Here is a 21,711-nt window from a genome sequence, read left to right as displayed (position 1 = left end):
AGATAACCTGAACTCATTTCCATCAATCGAAACCTCTCCTCAATACATCTTTCCTTTAACACAGTTTTGGTTTGTTTGTTTGTTTTTTTAAAGTCCCATTTTTGTTAACGACAAATGTAAACCTCTGTCTTCAAAAACTAGATACTCATTTCAGTATTTTTTTTGCATTTTATCTTCCTCATTTGAAAATGCCTCTGGACAAAACACCAGCACAACCATATCCCTGGTGTTCAAACTGTGCATAGCTCTATAGTGAATATCTTTGTTTTATCTAGGAACCACAAGAAAAAGGGATGCAGCCTTTTCTTCCTTTTTTATCCACCAGGAGTGTTCAAATTGCTCCCTTTGAACAGCAGGTATTGAATTGTGTTGCAAAAGGCACTCTGTTCTTCTATGGAGGACAGAATGAGCTGCACCAGTGCACAGAGGTGTGACACTGCAGAATTAAAGTGGATAATAATTGTGAGGTCTAACCAACCCTTCACCACATAGCTTTGGCTCTGTTCTTGATAATACTGTCAAGGGATGTACAGTATAGAACGCTGCGACACTAAAGACAGAAAACAACTGAATCTTTCTCTGATCTTCTCCTTTTAGATGCTAAAATAAAGTGGATGCAGGGTTTGGGTACACAGGTCGTTTAAAATGCTTGTTCTAATTGGTTGAAACTTCACTGCGCTGCTCCACAATGGAGAATGGTTAAGCCTCAAGAGCCTGTCACACAGTGAGGCCTTTGTGAAAGAGAAGAGAGCCATACAGAAAAAAATATTCATAAAACCACTCCTCTCTAAAGACCCAAACAAAAGAGTGGAGAGAAAATTATCTTTTATTCAGCCTATTGAGAGGCTATTGTTTATTACGGCTTACACTGTGAAGGTTAACTACTGTGTAAGTCCAATTAGATAAATTGCTTTTTCTTATAAGGAATAGGTTTCATCATCAGGAGTGACAGTTGCAGACTATTTTCAAACTCCAGACCGTGACACTTAATTCAGAAAGGAAATCCATGATCATTTTGGATAACTGCACATTTTCTATGATGTAAATCACTTAAAGAGACCTCTTCACCTCTTACCTATATAACATGATACCACAGTGAACAATCAAGTCAGCTAATTTGGCTTCTTCTTTGTTGCTTGGGTATTTCATGCCCACATTGCAGCCAAGCTGTCATGTTTCTAAAAAATTGTCAATAGTCTGAGGCAAATGATGCAAGATTTACTTATTGTTTTCATGCCTCAGGATCTGATTTTATACCAGAGCAAACACAATAGTCAGAGTCAGTTGATTGATGAAGTGTAAAAATCAATGCTATGAAGGTGTTTATACATGTCAGACATAATTTAAACTCTCTTAAAATTCATTTCAGAGCCATACAACACATATAGGTATAAATTGTCTATCCAAACTGAAATTAAAAAGTGAACACTACCTTAAGCACCCTTTTTCATAAAAATGGCTGATTCTTTCCTGAGTTCATTAGGATGTTCAGTGATGCACAATACCTGTATCCTTGCAGGTAAACTTGGCCTTGGGGTCGCACATTCTTTTGGTGCCCTCGCAATCTTTCTCATCGCTGCCATCCTCACAGTCCTTGTCGCCGTCACATCTCCAGCGTTCTGGGATGCAGGTTCCATCTGTGACACAGTGGAATTCCTCCCCACTGCACTCAATAACAGATGGCAGCACTGAAACAAAAGTCATTCCACAATTTACTGCATCCTAGATCTACAACGCACTGTCATGGGCAAAGGCACAACAGTATTGAACTATTATGTTACAAGATATCTTTTATTGTTTACAAATGTTTATCTTTGCAAGCAAGACACTTGGCAGTAATTATAGGTCAGTTAGTTGCAAAGATGGAAAATATTTCACTTAAGCCATTTCAGGTTTACGTCTCTAAGAAGCTTGTGACTGCCTGCTTTTATGGCTCAGTTCACTATCTTTCTCTCCAGTGGGAGTCCATTACTAATAAGAGAAACTAGTACCATTACGCCATTATGTTGCAGATGCATTGAATTTCAGATGTGTTGCATTGCAGGTCTTGGAGTCATGTACTCTGTTGGTAATGTATGTGAAAACTACTGTAAATAAAAGTGTGAAAAACATCACATATCTTCTGTAATGTTTTTATAATGGTTTGAAAATCATACAGATATATATATATATATAGAAATAGAAATAGAATGACACTAAATATGTCCATGAGCATGCTTGGTCAGTTTCATCATGATACATCACATTTTTTCTGTAGAGCATAATAAACAGCAATAATGTAAACAAAACCATGACATCACACATTCAGGATAGATGAGGCGCAAAATCTGATAACCATATGGTTTAAAAGCTAAAAGCCAAAAAGCATTTCCTCAGCAGCCAAGGTCTAAGCTAAGACTGATTCATTCCCGTGGGGTGAAAGGAAAAGCAGACACGGGGGAGTGAGGAAGCCTACAGTTCTCATCAGGAAATGGTTTGATGAATAGTCTACACATTCTAGTGACAAGCAAGTGAGCTGTGAGTTTCCAGGAGCTTGCATGGGGTTTCTGAGGTAATTAGATTGAATGATTCAGCTTCTGACGTTAAAGTTCCCCAGAACAGAGACGAGATAAGATTAGTCACATGAGTGCAAAAACAAAGTTATTGGACTCATGCTGATAACTTGTAATTACACTTACTAAATTTAAACATTGTTTTGAATTGCAGATAAAATTATTAGCAAGCTGATATGAGGGCAACTACACCACAATTCAAAAATAGTGAATCACAGTGATGACTTACACATATCATAGGTTCATTATAAATACTATATATTTATTCTGCCAATAGTTTAATGCAAGATCATCTTATCCTGGAGGAGAAGTTTCACTCCACTTATCTGACTCTGCACTTCGGGTATTCTTACCAGCCGATCCACCTCTGCAGGTCGTGTTCTCATCACTAAAATCTCCACAGTCATTGTCACCATCGCAGGCCCAGTGGTCTGGGATACAGCGGCCACTGGTGCACTGGAATTGGGAGTTGGAGCAGGACTGGATGCATCCCACTTCATCACTGCCATCTCCGCAGTCATCGTCTAAACATATTCAAAAACATGCATGGAAGGTGTGACCACCCCAACACACAAAAAATAGCATGGCTGATACATGTATTGGTAGAATCAACAGTAACAGTAATGTACTATAAATATTTTAAAAAGGTTGTTGTCCTCACCTGAATCGCAATGCCACTTGACACTAATGCATCGTCCATTGGAACAGCTGAACTGGGTGAGGGGCTCACAGGTGGGAAAGGCTGAAACACACAGGTACACATTAAGTATCATACATTATCAATTCGGCTTAAATAAATAGCTGCATTACAATCAAATGCACCAATCAGTGAATAATGCGTGATTGTTAGATGCCAAAGACCAAGGCCACAATTCTACACAGTGATGAAGATATACATGGACATACAACCAAAACAAAGCCAACAAAAATAGAAACATATGACTTATACAAACAACAAATGGACAACATACAGTGTCTGTATACAGATCAAAGAGTTTCTGTAGATTGTGATATAATAAGTAGTGCAAAGGTTTGAAGGAGTGGAAATAGTGCTGAAATACACGTTTATGTGCTGTATGTGTGCATGTATGTGTACAGCATATACAGCCTGCTGTTTGACAGTGATGGATGACTGATTTAACTGTTCATAAATGTGATGGCGAGAGGGAATAAACTGTTCCTGTGTCTGGTAGATTTGACATACAGTGTTGCGTCTACCTGAGGGTAGAACTTCTCCCCTGGTCTTGGGGGATGACATGAAAAAACATTTTCAAAAACCAATACATGCCAAGACAACCAATGCCATGATGAGTGGGAGTGAAAACAAAAAGAAAAAAACAAATAAAAGACTCTGAAAAATGTATTGTGAGAAGTGCTTTAAAAGATGAAATAATCCAAACTTCTCATGGAGGGGTTTTCTAAACTGCACCAAAATCTCTTTTAACCAGACCACCATACACTGGATTCAGGGAGTGGTTGACTTAGAAATGACAATAGTAATCAAATTAAGATTAGTTTTATCTTTAAGTTGAGAGGATGGTGGAATTACCAGATTTTGAAACAAGTATAGACAAAACAATTAAAATAAAAAAGTACACATGTATGCTGATAACACTTTATTGTACTGAACTGAAGATATGGTCTCCAATCTGAATTTGAACGCTAGAGCTAGATGCTCAGAAATACTTGTCCAAGTCATTGTTAGATGTGGCACTGATTGAAGTTGAAATTAAACAGAGAATAATATGAAATTTCTCCTTTTTATTAAAGATTTGTATGGACGGTGGTGCATTTTTTGAGTGTCCTTTCTTGATCAATGCCTCCTGTCACAACATATTTGAACAAACAGAATTACCCACTGCACATGTAAGGATGTGCACAACCAGTTGCTCGTTGGGAAGAAACAAAGTAATTGATTATATTGATTAATTGAAGCGCTGTAACAGTCAAATTATAGTCTATATTCCAATGCACTAAGGATATACAGTCTGCTACTTCTATAATCTTAGTCCACAATGGGGGTTCAAGGCAGACAGTACATTGTGAATATTGTGATTAATTAAATTACTTGGTTTGACATATTACAGTGGCCATGCTGTGACAGCCACTTTTTCAAGTCTGTAATTGTTCATCTCAACCTGGCTGCTATTGCACCCACTGCAAACTTTGGAAGGGGTTGTCTATAAAAATGTTCTCCTGTATTTTAAATCAACTGAGGTTTTTCAACTTTTTCCTTGTCTCCCTAGACAGCTTGGGTTGGGTCAGGAACTGTTGCTGATTGGGCCTGTATAGACAAATGAGACAACATACATATGCATGTTTCCCTCTACATTTATAAATTAACTTGACAATACTGGTGAAAGCAAATTACCACCTCTGTAGTCAGCCAATATTGGTTCCAACATCCATCACTGCAGTCAAGGAGACCTCATGAACTAAATTGGTCTACGTTATAGCATCAATATTCTCTACCAGTGCTGCAAGTAATACAGATACTACGGTGTTTTTCAGGCTGATGACATTGTGAGGACTGACGTTTATTTTCTCATCAGATACCATTCTTGTTTCCGATTTTGAGATACTATATATATATAGTACTTTTCAAATATCTTACTGGATGCCTGAAGCTTTATTGACTTTAGTATGAAATACAAGTCTACATTTGAATTGATTTCTTGGCATCTGCTGCTGCTACTGCTGCCTGGAATACCTTAGGCAGTGTTGAGGAGACATACTGTATCTTTATCAGACAACTGTCTCCTATATTTCCCTCAAATGCATGAGGTCTCACTGACAGCGCATGACTAGTAGGAATTTAACATTCATTAAAAATGAAGCTATAACATCTATAAATAATGAAGGTTTCAAGTAAACAGTGAGCCTGGCTAAAAATGAAACACTGGCATCCATAAATAATGGTAGCTTCAAGTGAACAGAGAGCTCAATATGAGACACTATGTGACAACTACTAAACTACTGACAAACACAATCCAAATTAGCATCAATCTCTAAGGCGGCCACCACTGAGCTTCAGGTGTTCCAAAACCCACAGTAGCTTCACTGAAGCTAAGTGAGCTGCCAGAGCTGCACAGTGGAGTGCTTACAGAGAAGTAATGCCCGAGGAAGCTCAGACAACAGTATGGGAGAGAATATGTTTTGCTGCACAGCTTGATTATGATTGAATGAAGCCGAGCATGAACTTTAATTACTGCTTACACCCTGGCTGTTTGTGACTGCGTATTGAAGCAGCTTAGGACACACAAAGGGAGGCTGAGGCAATACAGCACAGTGCAGCATTTGGCAAACATCAATCACTGTAAAGGGCTGATTTAACACAAATAGTGATTAAAGGGGAATCTTAAAACCTTTACTCCCACCTTTTAAATATATGCTGGTAATTCATCCAGCTCAATTCCCCTGCTGAAACCTATTTTACAGCCTAAAATGCTCTTTTCCTTTGCATAAAAAGGTTAAATACATCTTCAAAGAGCTCTAAAAACTCCAGGCCATCATGCCGCACTATGTATTTTTCCCATTCACATACAGTATGTTTTCCAAGATTAATCCAGAACATAGACAGCAACTTTTACAAACTGAGGCTGACAGATTGTATAATACCACTAAGACACGACTTGAGAATTACTGTGCAAAAGTACATTCTTTGCACCACCCCTCTAAGCTGATGCCATCAGTGAGTGCATGTCTATTTCTTGGTCCAAAGAACACAGTATCAATAATTCAACTCCTAAAACTATCTCAGCTGAATAAAGTAATGCATGTGAATGAGACTAGCAAAATATTTGGAAAATCACAAAAATTATAAGAAGCTGCGGGTGAATGTTTTTTTCTGAGAGTATTCTCAGTACTCACATATTTGACAGGTGGTGAACCAACAATCAAGAATAGTTCCAATTGTATTAAGCCAGTTGATTAATACATGGGTCACTCCTTACCAAACTGTTTTTATTAATTTCATTATTGAATTACGATTTATTATCTGAGGTTCCTCAGTCTATACCTTGTTGCACCATATCCACAGAAAATGGCCAGGTTAACATTAGGCACAGCATTGCTTTGAGGTAAACACTAATACCAACATGCTAGCATGCTAACCATGACAACCATTTAGCATGTTAGCATATGAATGTTTTGCAGATATTTGGTCACAAACCAACATATTGGACAAACTGAGACTTGTACATAATGATGGCAAAACAGGAAATGTTAAGGTATCACCAAAGTTAAATCATTCTAAAGGGGACATCAATCTGCATACCAAGTTTCATGGTGATCCATCTATTAATTGGACAAGACATTTCAGTCAAAACCACAAATGCTAACTTCATGGTGACACTAGAGGAAAGTCTAGGACATCACCAAAATCACGGGGAAAGCATGAATGTCTATACATCTTTTTGCCAATCCAGTTGAAGTTGAAATATTTCACAGGATAAGTGGCAATTTTGACATGCTGGCAGCACTACATGAAAGTCAGGAGATTACCATCATTCTATAGGGACAATGAATATCTGCACCAAATTTCATCACAATCCATCTAATATTTGTTGAGATATATCAGTCTGGACTCTAGTAGACTGAAAAACAATCATTGCCACCCCTAGAGCCACACCGCTAGCTGGCTAAAAACTCTATTTCATCCTTATTTTTCACATATCAGGGTAAACCATTGTGTGTTATGGCTTTCATACAGTACATCACTGCAAGTGAAAAAAATATATAAAACTTATCAAATTACATTAACTGATCCTGTGTAAGTGCTGCTTAGCACATATTTTCTGTCTATTCATTTGAGGTAAAACCTGATTACCCTAAACCCACTAAGTTTCTGCACAAATGTTGAAATGTTTCTGGCACAGTCTGCTACATAAATTATACATTTTCTGAGTTTCAAGAGCAGACAACACTGTCACCCCTCACAGATATGCACAGGTCAATAAAAAACATCTTACTCATTAAGGCTTTAAATATGCCTTGAGTAGGTGTTACTAACAATGAAGAGTAAACAACTAGTGATTGTCCTATATGCCCTTATTAGTGTTTGATTAATGTAACAATCTGGCCTTCTTAAAATATTGTTCAAAGAGAACAGCACAAATAGCAGTAGCAGTCAAGTCCACACTGACGCTTGAATGGTATGGTAAACAGCTGAGTGAAACTTACTGCATGACATTTCATCAGACATATCTCCACAGTCATTCTCCCGGTCACAGATCCAGGCTTGAGGTATACATCGTCCAGTCTGGCAGGAGAACTGGTCAGCCTGACAGGGCTGGGCTGAAAGAGAATAAGGAAGCCACTTAATTCAATCACACGTGCATAAGTCAATGCAGGATGTACACAACAACTCTAATGATCACTACATCACCAGGATGTCAATGTCTGCCCAGTGAAAACTCTTTATCGCTCAATCACCACGGTACAGCACAGAAGGTCTAAAGGCCATGAGAAACGTGCTGCTGCTTGACGGGCTGTCAGTTACATGCTGCACAGCAACGCTGGGCACACACAGACAGCACACAATGACACAGTGATCTCTTGCTGATGTGGGATATACATGTCGATCAGATGATGAGGGAACATTCATCATCCTCTGGCTAATGCTTATTGATTGATCTTCTAAGGATAAAAAGCTCCAGAGATGCTCTAATGAATACATGTGAAGCAAAGTGATAAATGTTTCTGACACACCAACCCAGTCTCACATCAAACAACGCAAAACATATTAGTATCACAATAGCTCTAAAATGCTGAGTTGCCAATGTTATTTTAGCCTATGCTTTTCTGTTGACCTGTGTCCACATCACGTGATTGTCAAGTCTCCGCCTGTGAAACTGAAAACATTCCTTTTATCGTCAGTGAAAATAATATTATTTCAAGATAGTTTCGTAATTTAAATGCATTTTGATAACATATCTAGTGAGATATGTTATAAAATGTGCATTTTACTTTCATAATCTTAATTTAATGATGTTTCGTTAGTTATTATTAATAACATGCACATTACCCCCCCCCCCCCCCCAAGGTAGGTTGAGATACTGGAGAGTACACTCTCCTAATAAGATTGCACTATACTGAAGCTACTGAAGAGCTGAAAACTGTAGCTGTGCTAATTGTCTTGACAACTCCCAGCATGACTGTTGAACACACTGATGAATACAGTTAATGTGAGGTGAGAACATTAGATCACAAGATGTTATGTATATTATGTATGCCTCACTGAACTGTAATTTTAATTATTAAAGTCTGTGTAAAGTCAATTCATTGATTTACTTCTAAACATATTATACATGTTGGAAAATGGTTACAGAAAACATGTGAAAAGGCTGATAACTATGCAGTACTGAATTGTGGAGATAGAGCCTTAAACTGTTTCTCACCCTCTCATTTTTTCCTGATTTTCTGAGCCTGCAAAAAAGGGCGACTCCATGGCGTAGTGGCGTGCCCTTGGTTCCTCCCATAGACTGTATATAAGTCCCTCCCCTATTATATAGGACAGAGAGTGCGCTCTCCTTAGTGGTTAACATGCCCAATTGTTACTATATCTAACACTACTCCGAGTTAGCCGCCGAGTTAGCAGCAGAAAGCTCTCAGACGTAGCGTCCATGTTTCGGGTAGAGGTGGTGACTTTTGGCGCTTTTACTCGCCTCAGCTCGGTTTTTTTTTTTTGCGTTTCCACCTTTTATACAGTCTATGGTTTCCACTAGGAATAGCACCTGGTACTTGGTACTTTTTTAGTACCTGCTCTGCTGAGGTTCCAAGCGAGCCTAGCTGATACTAAAATGTGACGTTGGCAGACTGCTGGCCGCTGATTGGTCAGAAGAGTTGTCGCTGGAAGAGTCATGAGCCGTCCCACCATACAGTCTATGCATCCCACACAAGAATCAAACCCGGCATTATACTGATTGACAGGTGACACTTGGTAGGGGCGGGGTTTCCGCGAACTCAGCGGGCACTCCCACAGCGTTTGGTAGCAGAGAAACAGAATTTTGAGACTTTTTTTTTTTAATCAGTCAAATTTGGCAGGGTGGTTAACACACTTTTCTGTGGTATGTCAAACTCAGAACATATATTTAGTTCCATTAACTTTATTAAAAAAGTGTTGTTGAAATTACAGAATATCATCTTCTACACTGAGATGACATGATTATAAAATGAGCCTGCAGCCACACTGCACCTAAGACAGACATAGAGAAGTGGTCCACTACATACCTGAGCATGTGATGTTAGCCTCATCCTCATTGTTACCACAGTCATTTGTTCCATCACAAAGCCATCGTTTGGGTATGCAGCGATTGTTGCTGCATTTGAACTGATCAAATGGACAGGTGTGATTGTCTGCAAAAAGTTCAAACAACAACAAAAATCAGAAAGTGACTTTGCAGCTACTGGAATGAATAAATAAAAATAAAATAAAAGTAATATATATTTTTTTAAATCAAGCGTATCATACAAACCCTTAATCTAAACCTTTAAGTACACAGCTCATCTTATCTTGCACTGGTGGACCAACAAGCCACACCAGGACCCTTAAAAAGGAATGGTGTTTTACTCATGTTTCTCCTTGCTGGTTTGTCCTTTAATAGAGTAATGGATTCTCCATAACAATTTTACAGTGGTCTTAAGTATATTTGATATGCTTTTAGTACTTTGATTTTTTCTTTTATACAAAGCTACTTCTACATAATAACTTCAAAAATATACTTCAAAGGAAGTAGGAGCCAAGCTCCTTTTTTTCAGCCATGTCATTTAACTTTAATTACACATTGGACATTCAAATTCATTAAGTCTCATTACTCATAAATCATACTAAGTGAATATGAGAAAAATTCTGAGCAATTCTAGTATATTGTGACATTATGTGCTTGATAAATTACCTTCCGTTTTGAAGCAATATAATTCCTAGATAAATACTTAGAGTGCTGTGTTTGTACACCGAAACCAGCGTTATTGTAATCATCTTATTATCTTATCACAATCATCTTTTTCATCATCTCTGTCTCTGTCTGTTATGAAATCATAACTTGTGAAAACCAAATAGCTTATGGCCACAAAAAACAACAGAACAAATTGCACTAAGAAAATGTCATGAAAACCAAGAGAACAAACCAAGATAGAAGACTGCTAAAGTGTACAATATCTCATCAAAGCAGATAACTGATTTTTTAACATTTGCATACAATTATGGCTTATTGCTTAACTTCCTGAAAAAAAGTTAACCATCATCTAGCTGTCTAACATGGTGTTTGTCCAACTGATTTGTTAAAGAGCAAAACGACTTCAACAAGCGCAGAAGGGGAAACAGCAATGTGGAGGAGGAACATTTTTCATCCTTATTTCAGCCCTGACATTTAGGAACATAGAAGATGCCTGCAAGTGAGAATCAGCTTTATAAAGATTGTGCCTTTTTAGCTCGGTGTATGGTTGTGCATGCAAAAGTAAGTGTATACTATCTGTATAGTGCTGTTCTATATTTGCATGCAATGTGTGGGCCAGCAGACACGTTTTAAGATCCTTACAACAGCTGTGGCTCTCTTCATCACTGCCATCCAGACAGTCGTCATCTCCGTCACACTTCCACAAGGCCCGTATGCAGCGTTGATTATGGCACTGGAACTCATCATTTTTACATCGCAGTGGCTCTAAACCACCGCTGGAGACTTCTGGGAGAAACAGTGGTAAAACAAAAATTAACCACAGACCGTCTATGAAGTATGTGTTCAGGGTAAATTATTGGCACAGCAATAATAGCACACAAAACATGTTAATAATGTGCCATGACCCTATCCTTAACAACTGGGATTTGGCTTATATTTCAGGAAACCTAGTGGGAGGATTTCCCATCTGTATTTATTTGTTTATCAACGGATTTGCATGTGAATAGATAAGGTTATTATTTGATATTTTTCCCATAGGATGAAGCCAGGATTACGGTATACTGAAAAAGATCTTAGGCCTCTCGCTCTTTCTCATTCATTATGTCCTCCTACCTGTACAGGTGACATTGTTCTTCTCCAGAACCTGGTTGTCAGCGCAGGCACACACTCTGCCTCCTGGGATGGCAAGGCAGAGGGTACTGCAGCCCCCATAATTCAAACTGCATGCGTTGTCACCTGGAGAAATAGATTCGAAATAAGGTGTCTTGCTCATTCAAAGCTACATTTTCTAAAGCCCACCTTAAGTGCATGCATTTCTTTTGCTGTTTTGTCCATTTTTCTTCTGCACAATAAGCAGCAGAGGTTCAAGGGGTCACTTTGAATGTTGGAAAAATAAATAATCATATCGATATAAAATTAATTTCCTATCTTGTAGAGCCATGCAATCTATAACCACATGTCAAATTAATTATTGGCAATACTGTTGGCGAGACACATTTGACATTTCTATCCTTCTTAGAGGAATAATTTATCCTTCTCAACAAAGCCGACATTCTCAGAGGGGGAAAAAAACTGTCACATATAAAGTTACGGCATAAGACACCTTTGTCACTTTCATTTAACACAGAGCCCAAAGGCAGTGTCTGAGCCAATGAGATAAAGCTTTTGGTTTTGTAAGAACCAATCAGTAATACTCAAAGGACTGGACAGCCAATTCATCTATTCAGTGACATGAACAATGGAGAAATGTCCACCAAATACTCTCTGCATGGTGTGAGCCATTCATCTGCATCACATACGAAACTTGGCATGGAACTTGCCTACTCAAAATCCACAGCATTAAAAGTCTTGCATGAAAAAACGTGTCTTGGCAATAAAACAAACTCATGACATCATTTTAAAAACACATCACTAGACTGTGTAAAATTATCCTACTCTATATTTAAATCACTAGCATCAACCTTCACTGATTATGGAGTTGGTTTCTGAGCACTATAGTACAATCTTTAGCCCTATATGGGATGTCTTTTCATTGATATGTTGATGATACCCAGCTGTACATCAAAACAGCCCCAAGCGGTTTTGGTGGTCATGTCACACTTCACCCCCCGTCTGTAGGACGTAAAGGCCTGGATGAACAAAAATTCATAATTGATATTAAGCACCAGTTTAAGTCATTCGCTATACCTCATCTCACCTTTGACAGCCAGGATATCCCCCATTCTTCCTCAGCCTCCAATCTGGGTGTTAGGTTTGACCTTCAGCTGACGTTTGATGACTTTATTGGACTTTATTTATCTGTCTAACATCTCAATACATCTCTAAACTCTGCCCCTCTCTAACGCTGTCAGATGCAGACAAACTTGTCCATGCCTCTGTCTCCTTAAGACTGGACTACTGCAATACATTCTTTACAGGGATCTCTGGCAGGAGCTTCCAGAAGCCCCAGTACATTCAGAACAGAGCTGCCAGGATCCTGATGAGAGTGCAAAAACACAAACATATAACACCAATTCTGTTTTCATTTCACTGGCTCCCTGTCCCCCTCAGGATTGACTACAAAGTCCTGCTACTTACATAGAAATCCATCAACAGATATGCATCTTCCTACCTACAGGAACTGATCATACCACAAACCTCCACCTGCACCCTCAGATCTGCCAGCTGCTTGCTCCTCGGGGCCCCCAGTACCAAGCTCCACACCATGGGGGATTGAGCCTTCTGCTCTGCTGCACCACACTTACTAACCAGCACAGACTGAGGGCAGCACAGAACCTAGCCTTTTTGAAAAAAATACTTTTTACTTTAATACCTTTATATTCAGAAAGGCTTTTTCATAATACCTCTATTAATATTTTATTTATGTTGTGTGTTATATGTTATTAATACAGTAGCACTTTGAGTTTCACTGAGAATGAAAAGTACAGTACAAATTAAATGTATTATTATCATTATAATTATTATTATTTTGTTATTATTGTGCCAGTTACAGCATAACAACAGAAATGCCCGCTGGGTGGACAAATGCAGTATTCTGCCGTCAGCCATTTCCATTACCTCTCATATCTGTCCTTTTCAACTTTCTAACAGCATGAATCCATCATCATTTACTATAAAAGTGAGCAAACCCCTGCAAACCGTGACCACCCTATACAGTATAACTTCATAGAGTGGATCCCCAAGTGATTTCAAAGTCACTGTCCCTGCTGTTCAGTGTGCTGGTTTATACCATGAAATATGACACCAGTAGGCGTGTATTCAGATTCTCTAGTGTATATATCATATAAAGTCCTTTCCATTAAAGAAATGTGTCGAGGGAATACAAATGTCTGGACATACAGATCAGAATGATTCTAAAGGCGGTACAAAACAGCCACTCTCTCTGTTAGGGAAGCTACGGTTCAGTGGCAGTGGCTGAGGAGTAAATGAAGGGAAAGCAGCCAACCTTGCTGAATCTGTGCGTCAAAGACTCGCAGGCCAAATAGTGGTGGTCTCTCGCTCCGCAGCAGAGTGACATCGCCGGTGTTCAAGTCCAGCTGGAAGACCGAGGCATTCATGTACTCCGTCCAAAAGATGAAATTATGATAATGAGAGATTCCGAATGGATGGTTCAGCTCTTTCCCACTGTACACCACCTGCAATATGAAGCCAACATACAGTGTAATCACAAAATTTGGATGGTAATCACACCGATATGATAATCATACCAGTTCCAGATGGCAATTAAAAATGTGGGGCACAACTACACAAACTTGGTTCAACCATCCACTTAAAGAGTTAAAAAATACAACTCAGAAGAGTGATCTTATGCAATACAAAGAGTGTCATTTATCTATCAACATGTCCATGCGGAAAAGGATAGTCTATACAGGAGAAACATCACAAGAACTCATACAAAGAATAGCACAACATTAAAGTACCATAGGATGCAAATAAAGAGGCCTATCCATTCACAGCACATTTTATGGAAATGAATCAACAAATACATATTTGGAAATTGTGAGAGTATGTTTATCAAAGAGGGGGATATATTTGGAGAAATTGCATTCTGGATCTTCAGGCTTTAGGCATATGATGTAATACATAGTTTTGTTTGCCTGAACTGAGAGATGGATATTCTTTTTTTTTTTACTTATTGATAGCTTGGGATGAAAGAATACATTTTTTTTGATAATATTATGAAAATATATGTTCTGGATTTATGGTCATTAATATTTCTCATTGTTGTATACATTTTGTATGTGGTCATTTTGAAGAAGGGATTGATTATGATGTTTTGTATGTGTTGTATTTTCAGTCAATTACAATACACTAAATAAGTCAATTGCATAAAAGCGAAACAGACACCACCCCAATGATGGCAGGATATACATTAACATTTGTTGAATAAACCATGGTGTATTGGAGAAGAGATGTGTGATCTGTTTTAATTCTGATGGATTTGATCTGAAGTTCACAGTGGTCTGCACATCCCTCTGCGTGTATTGTCAAAACCAAAAAGTTGAGCTATAGAAAGATGCTACCAGCAACAAAGAATCTCAAACAGGGTTCTAACTGTTTGAATATGTGCTTTAAAAATATTTGATCACAGTATAAGATGAATGTGAGTCAGTTTTCTTCGCGCAAATGTATGCACACAGCACTGTAAGCTTATAATAACGTTTGCTAAGATCCTTGGCATTGATTAAATAGCATGTACAAATAATTAATTAGTTTAATATGCATGTACAACCAGAGTTGACAGAAGTGGTTGAGTATGAAGGGATCTTCTTGTTGGCTGATATGGGACGAGGAGCACTTTTCATTTATATCGCTGCTTTGTAGACTAACATTTGTAGATTAAGATGAACATTGCATCATTCATAAAATAAAGAAATCACATTCAGACCATGAAATTATTAAATAATAGTGATTTTACACTGAAAATTGATTTTATGTTTTTATTTATTGTAAAGTAAACCACTCATTTTATATCAAATTAACATGACAATAATGCAGAACTATTCTGCAGCAGCGCCTTTTGCTCAGCTTATTATTTTCACTATGTATAAGTTGGACATGATTATTACACAGCATGTGATCAAGTCAAGAAGTGCATGAAATAAAAAGTCAGGAATGATCAGAACACACCTTCAAGCTTACTAAATCATTCTTAACATTATTCACACAGTTCCTGTTTATCATAGTTCCTACATATCATAGTTACTCTGCATGATCTCTACATATTGAACTTACCATTCTTCCGGTCCCATTGAGGTGAATTTTCTCGATGTGATCATAGTAAGCATCACACCAGTACATGGTGCTGCTGCCATGGTCCAAAGTGAGGCCATTGGGCCACAGCATGTTGGAGGTGACAAAAATGCGGCGGTTGGAACCATCCATCCAGGCTTTCTCTATCCGCCCAATGCTGTCATTGACCTCATCCTCTTCCCAGTCTGTCCAGTACATCCAGCTATCATATATACAGAACACAAATACAGGCACACAAACACAGCAATTATTGCACCTTTGAGGCACTGTTTTAGATCAGACTTGATAAAAAAAGAACACACAGCAGTAGATATAAGGCAGTCTGCAGTCTATCCCCCATTTATCCCAACCTTTACTTCTCAAGACACTGATGTTAAATGGTTGTGCGCGTTGCTTTGATTTCTTATCAATCAATGTGTGTGACAGTATGTTTCTGCTGGCTTTTCTCAAAATGATCTATTCCATCTTGCAGTGATATGTGTCTAGAGGGTTCTGTTCTGTGCACCCATGGGAAGGCATGACTGTGCTCCCTGCTGAATCGTTCCCCTGCTGCTTTGATTTATACAGAGAACATTATAAAGTACAAAACCTGTACTGCCATATACAACCGTATAACCAGTAGCTCAGAAGACTGATTTTAACATCACAACAAAAGAAATTCAGACAAAAATGGAAATAAACCGGAATCAGAATTTTCTATTTGTAAAACCAAACACCCATGGCAGTCAAAACTATGTGCAACACAGCCTGGGAAATTATTCAGACTGATCAAGTTAAAATGCTGCTTGACTGTACATCAGCGCAGAGTTAGAAGTCTCTTATTCCACACTAAAAAAGAAGAAAAAGTGTGTCTTGTGTATACCGAGACTGCAACTCTCAGTGGGCCTATGGTATTTGAAACGTGATTGGGTCAACAATTTGACGTGATCTGTTCTCTAGTAACAATGCCCAAGGGATTTGCTCTCTTTGAGTGTTGCTGACTGAGCCATGTGGCCCCTGTTTCTCATCAATGATATATGGCTGGCTAAGGGAAGATGAAACAGAATCGGATATGGAGGTGAATGAGGACTCCCTCTGTCTCGAAGTCATCTTTACGACCCCATGAATTATTCAATGGTTCTCACCGCACACACACATGCCTACAAACACAAAGACATACTCAGATACCACATCAGATAGGAATATGGACAATATACTACTGCATTGTACAAAAAAAAGAAATTTTGATTTTTAATTAATGCAAACATCAATCATCATCTCCAGAGCATACCTAGTATACAATGTGGATTATAATTCAAGTTGGAAAAGTAGAATGGGGAAAGACGTAGCTTTTGAAAGTTGCTACAGAGCTGTCCATACACACTCATCCAGAGATCCAGAGTTGACAAAAGCTGAGTAAAGCATCACTCAAGTCAAATTTGTGTCTATATATTTTATGTAAATACATGTATGAGATGAGAGTGAGCTGACTCTAGCTGACTTTGACTGGACTGGAATGGACTGGGGTTGCAAAACAGAGCAGAAAATAAAGTTCCAATGATGCATTCAAGACATAGATAGAGATCAAAGGACAGGTGGGTTCAGGCTCAATGCTCCTTTAGAAGCTAAAACGTACCTTTTTCACTGGGAGGTTCAAGTAAAAGTTATTAACCATTACATAAAAAAGACACTGATATTCTCTCCACCTCAAACACTGAATTCTGAATGCTGCATTTGTCAGGATCAAACATAAATAGTCTAGATGAATAGAACATATTAGTTTTAAAAATCACAACGCTCAGGCACGGATTTGACGTTTTAAAATCTGTGTGCTGACTTTATCATTCTCCTTCAATATCCAATCTGCACCACTGTGACATGTATGACTTGTATCTTAATGTCAAAATCCATGTCATTGTTAGCATGAAGAAACCGATGTGAGTGGAAAGAAAAATATCAATAGCAATTCGGCTGTTGTAATTACAGTACTACAATACAGTTTTTGCGCTGAAAACATCCATATTTTTAGAAAATGTGGTACGTATTTGATTAAATATTAAAGTACATTAATATTTATACTTATAATATTTACTAAATCATTTAAAAATATATGTTTCTAGCACAACAAACTGAATGAGAACTTAGAGGATGTATCCACGTTTTCATAATATTTATTCTGTTAACCTGTGTCTTTTTCATATGGTGGTAGTGGTGAGTATTAGGCTTGCAATGTTAATTGAAATCAGAAGGGCAGTTAAAGTCAATAAAAGCCAAGTATGAATAAGTTTTGGTTTAGTTTTTGCTGTATGTGTTTGTAGAAGTGAAACAGCTGTGTATGGCAAAATGTTTCGAACAACCCTCTTGAGGCTTGGAAACTAATCTCTGACTGCTATGGATTTGGTATGTGTTAATACGATTTAAGCCTTAAAGAGTTAATCCCCAAGATCCTTAAGACACTCATTGAAATGGAGTTTTGCAGCATCTTCTCTGTATGTTAATTATCAGCTCTGCTGGTGGGGTCCGCCATAAATAAATTCACACAGGAACGCAAAGGAAATTATATATTGAGGCTACGGAAGAACAACTAACACATGGCTAATGAGCTTGTAGTGGTGGTTCATACTTGGGCAATGAGACAAACCACCATTTTCTTTCTCAAAAATACAAACTTATAAAACGGCATAAGTTATATGAGTTTAATCATGATGGTTTACTCCCCCCCCCACCACCACCACCAACACATTTATATGTTTTCTTTTGAACAAAAAGACACTTGACGTGATCCTCAAAGCAGATGCCTGCTAAAACAGATGATCGTCAGGATCTGAAGCAAGTGATACTGAAATCTCCAAAAAGGCATAGCAGTCTTTGCAAAGTTACAACACGATTGATGTATTTGCAACAGCAAGGCAAAAGGGAGCTCAAAACTGATTTTAGGACTTGACTTTTGGCAGTTGTGAGATGCTGATTATCAGAAATCGAAATACCATGAATAATCCCACTGCATACAAAAAAAAAAAAAAGAAATATTCTCTGTTCAAATCACTTTTCTCCTACTCCAGGGTTCATAGACAACATTCGCTATGCTTCAAATGTGGCTGTGAAAATGTGATTAAATCCCTAAATTGGTGTCTGAGGACACACCAATAACTGTTCTCCAAGAATATCATGGAAAAACATGAGCTGCCTGAGTATATAGCTTACAGCAGTTTGAGCATTTATATCCAGTGATCTTGTGGAAGTTTTACTGTATAAAAAACTTTTTTTTGTTTTTTTGTCTAGTTATGAATTCCCACAAATCCACATTGGTGAAGGTTAACACAAAGGCAACCAAAAACAAAAAAGGACTGCACGTGTGGCAACAGGTTGAATCACACACCACATCCACAAAATCCAGTAAAAGAACTGGCTCATTATTCAAATGATCATTAAATGACCAAACCTGATCCATGACATGACCTGTACCAATAATTAAATTACCTTAGGGCTGGTTGCTTGGGCACTGTAGAGGCACACAATTGTTGGGCGAAGGGTGTAATGTGATGTAATGTGTATGTCCATACAATTGCTTCTCTCACTGACTGAAAAAATACATTCTAAAAAAATGATAATGAAAAGACCCTAATTATATTCCTTTTCTGTTTGTTTCTTTGTTCCTTTTTATTTCAACCACCCTCATCTATCTACCCATATCTGTTCTTAACTTATATCCATGTCTTTACTTTTTCTTTTTACAGGTTAACCATTGAGGACTTTTTTTCTGACCTGTTAAGGGGATCGACCACAATGGCTCGGGGGTGTGACATGTTCCCTTCCAACAGAGTTTTTCTGGTCTGGGAGGCTCTCTCCAACCTGGCAACGCTGATAGTCTTCCTGTAGCCATCGTTGGTCCAATACAAGTTATTCCCAATCCAGTCCACTGAGATTCCTTCAACATTGTCAAGTTCTACAACAGAATCAGCAGCATGGAATTCAACAAAATCACCATATCCAAATATTATCTGCAGTTTTTCTAGGTTCTGACATTGATTGTTTCAACAAATATATCTACAACATATCTGTATTTAATGTATGTAAAATAGGATTTCTATCTAGAACATCCTGATTATATTGCAACCATGGAGCCACTGATATACATTATAACAAATGCAACAGGGGATTAATATGAATACAGTTTCTAAATATGCTAAATTGTTCTTTGCTGTGTTTTATATTTGACTCACTTAACCAATAAAGTGGTGTTTGGTAAGAGGTTGTATTGTCATTATGTGACATCAAATTGATTTAATGAACTGCAAAGTGTCTAATTATCGGCAAAACTTGCTTTGTATAAAAATAAACACTTGAAAACTCTCTACACACTAGTAGAACACATTTACATGTTTTTCTTTTTATTATTATCCTGAGGTGAGGTGCAATTAGTGTGTAGTGCATTTAAGCATACCTTTTTAGTGTTTTGAGTTGAGTACGAGTGTGTGAAATGGCTTTAACCTTTAACCATTAAAGGTTTAAAGTTATTAATGTCACGAACAGAGTCGCTAATATAAGACATTGTATACAGTCAGTTTAACTTATTCTAGGGAAATTCTGCAGTTAATATATAAAAAGCATTTTGACTCACCATCTTTGAGTATAGTTTCTCGACTGTTCCCATCTATTTTTTGCCGCCCTATGAGGAAACTGGTGGTGTCAGCAAAGTAGATGTGTCCTAATTCTGCATGGTAGTCAATAGCTCGAGGGTTGACCAGGTCCTCAATTGGCACCATGTGCTCATCGCTGGACTTGATGTTCATGTCCAGGCCTCGGATGACCCCCGGACGCCCCTTCCCGTAGAACAGGAAAAGATCGTTTTTGGGCTCTACAAGGCAAGAAAGGACAGACCCATTTTACTGTTATTGTCAATTAATTGGTCTAATTCATCAATGCTGATCCCAGCATTAAACCCTCTTACCGGCCACATTGTTCTTATATGTGAGCCAGAGCCAGGGCCATCCATTCACCTTAATGGAGCCAGTAATCAGTGCCAATGACCATACTCTCCTCCCTCAATCACACTTGTACTCTACAAAGCTGCCTTGACAGTATAGGAGAAGGAAAATGCTTGAGCAAACACACAATGGCAATACTTACCTTGGATGTGAACACTTCCTCTGATCTAAAATAACATGGTGTCTGGATAGAAAGGCAAACAGAGAGGCCTAAAATGCTGAGGCAGCTCTTCGGCGGCCCGCCAGCCGCTTAGGGGGCTGTATGTTCTCAAACCCTTTGGGATCCTCCAGAGAGGCAAGAGGAGGAATGAAGGAGGGTTTCCAGTGAGAGAAGCAGACCTCTCCTCGCTCTCAGCCCCTACCCAAGAGACTGTGATGCTGGGGGTGAGGACCACACATGCCTCACTTCAATTTATCATTTTGTGAGGGAGAGACCAACTACCCAAGAGACAATTAAGCATTGCAAGAGACCCAGATATCAAACTCCAGTGTGACTGCTGTATGAAGAAGCACTACCATTTAGCACCAAATCTCATTATATTTAGGGAGAGGGGAAAGCACGAGCAAGAGAGAGATAGCTGGTGTCATCAGAACATCTATACGGGGCGAATAAATCAAATCTGTCATGCCAAGCCTCCCGATGCTTCGTTACCCCGATCGAAATGTGGTGGGCCCTCCGATTGTGTCATCAATTTGATCTTCTCCTTTTATTGTCAACTACACAATGTCCAGCAATTGATCAGACAAGCCAACAAATGCAGACAAACTTAAAACCTCATTATGGCAATAATCAATCAGGCTTGCGACAGGTCGATAGCGGAACGTCACTTACAAATGGGTCTGTATCCACTAGCGCTCATCTTTTTCATTGTCAGTCTATGGCTGATGCATGTGTGGCACACTGTGAGCTCTAATATGACACATGACCTTTTCAGGCACAATCATCAATAACAAAAAGAGCAGTGACGCAGAACAATCAAGGCCTTATGTTGTCCTTTTCAGGCATACCCCAGGATTCTTAAGAATAGGAAGAACTGCCAATGA

The 21,711-nt window shown here is 38.4% G+C and overlaps 1 protein-coding gene across 1 annotated transcript in view; it reads right to left on the bottom strand.

Annotated features, from left to right (window-relative positions):
* Positions 1 to 21,711, bottom strand: part of lrp1bb (low density lipoprotein receptor-related protein 1Bb) — a 204,709-nt gene that overhangs the window by 113,743 nt on the left and 69,255 nt on the right. The window contains exons 12-22 of the mRNA XM_053329127.1: positions 20,301 to 20,537; positions 19,445 to 19,625; positions 15,683 to 15,902; positions 13,893 to 14,082; positions 11,561 to 11,683; positions 11,090 to 11,233; positions 9,783 to 9,908; positions 7,734 to 7,847; positions 3,214 to 3,294; positions 2,906 to 3,076; positions 1,506 to 1,688 (exon numbers count right to left, since the gene is read on the bottom strand). Coding sequence (XP_053185102.1) covers positions 1,506 to 1,688; positions 2,906 to 3,076; positions 3,214 to 3,294; positions 7,734 to 7,847; positions 9,783 to 9,908; positions 11,090 to 11,233; positions 11,561 to 11,683; positions 13,893 to 14,082; positions 15,683 to 15,902; positions 19,445 to 19,625; positions 20,301 to 20,537 — 1,770 coding nt within the window. The remainder of the gene's footprint in view (positions 1 to 1,505; positions 1,689 to 2,905; positions 3,077 to 3,213; positions 3,295 to 7,733; positions 7,848 to 9,782; positions 9,909 to 11,089; positions 11,234 to 11,560; positions 11,684 to 13,892; positions 14,083 to 15,682; positions 15,903 to 19,444; positions 19,626 to 20,300; positions 20,538 to 21,711) is intronic.

Source organism: Scomber japonicus, chromosome 11 (assembly GCF_027409825.1).
Source record: "Scomber japonicus isolate fScoJap1 chromosome 11, fScoJap1.pri, whole genome shotgun sequence".
Lineage (NCBI taxonomy): Eukaryota > Metazoa > Chordata > Actinopteri > Scombriformes > Scombridae > Scomber > Scomber japonicus.
This window is presented reverse-complemented; position numbering and strand designations above follow the sequence as displayed.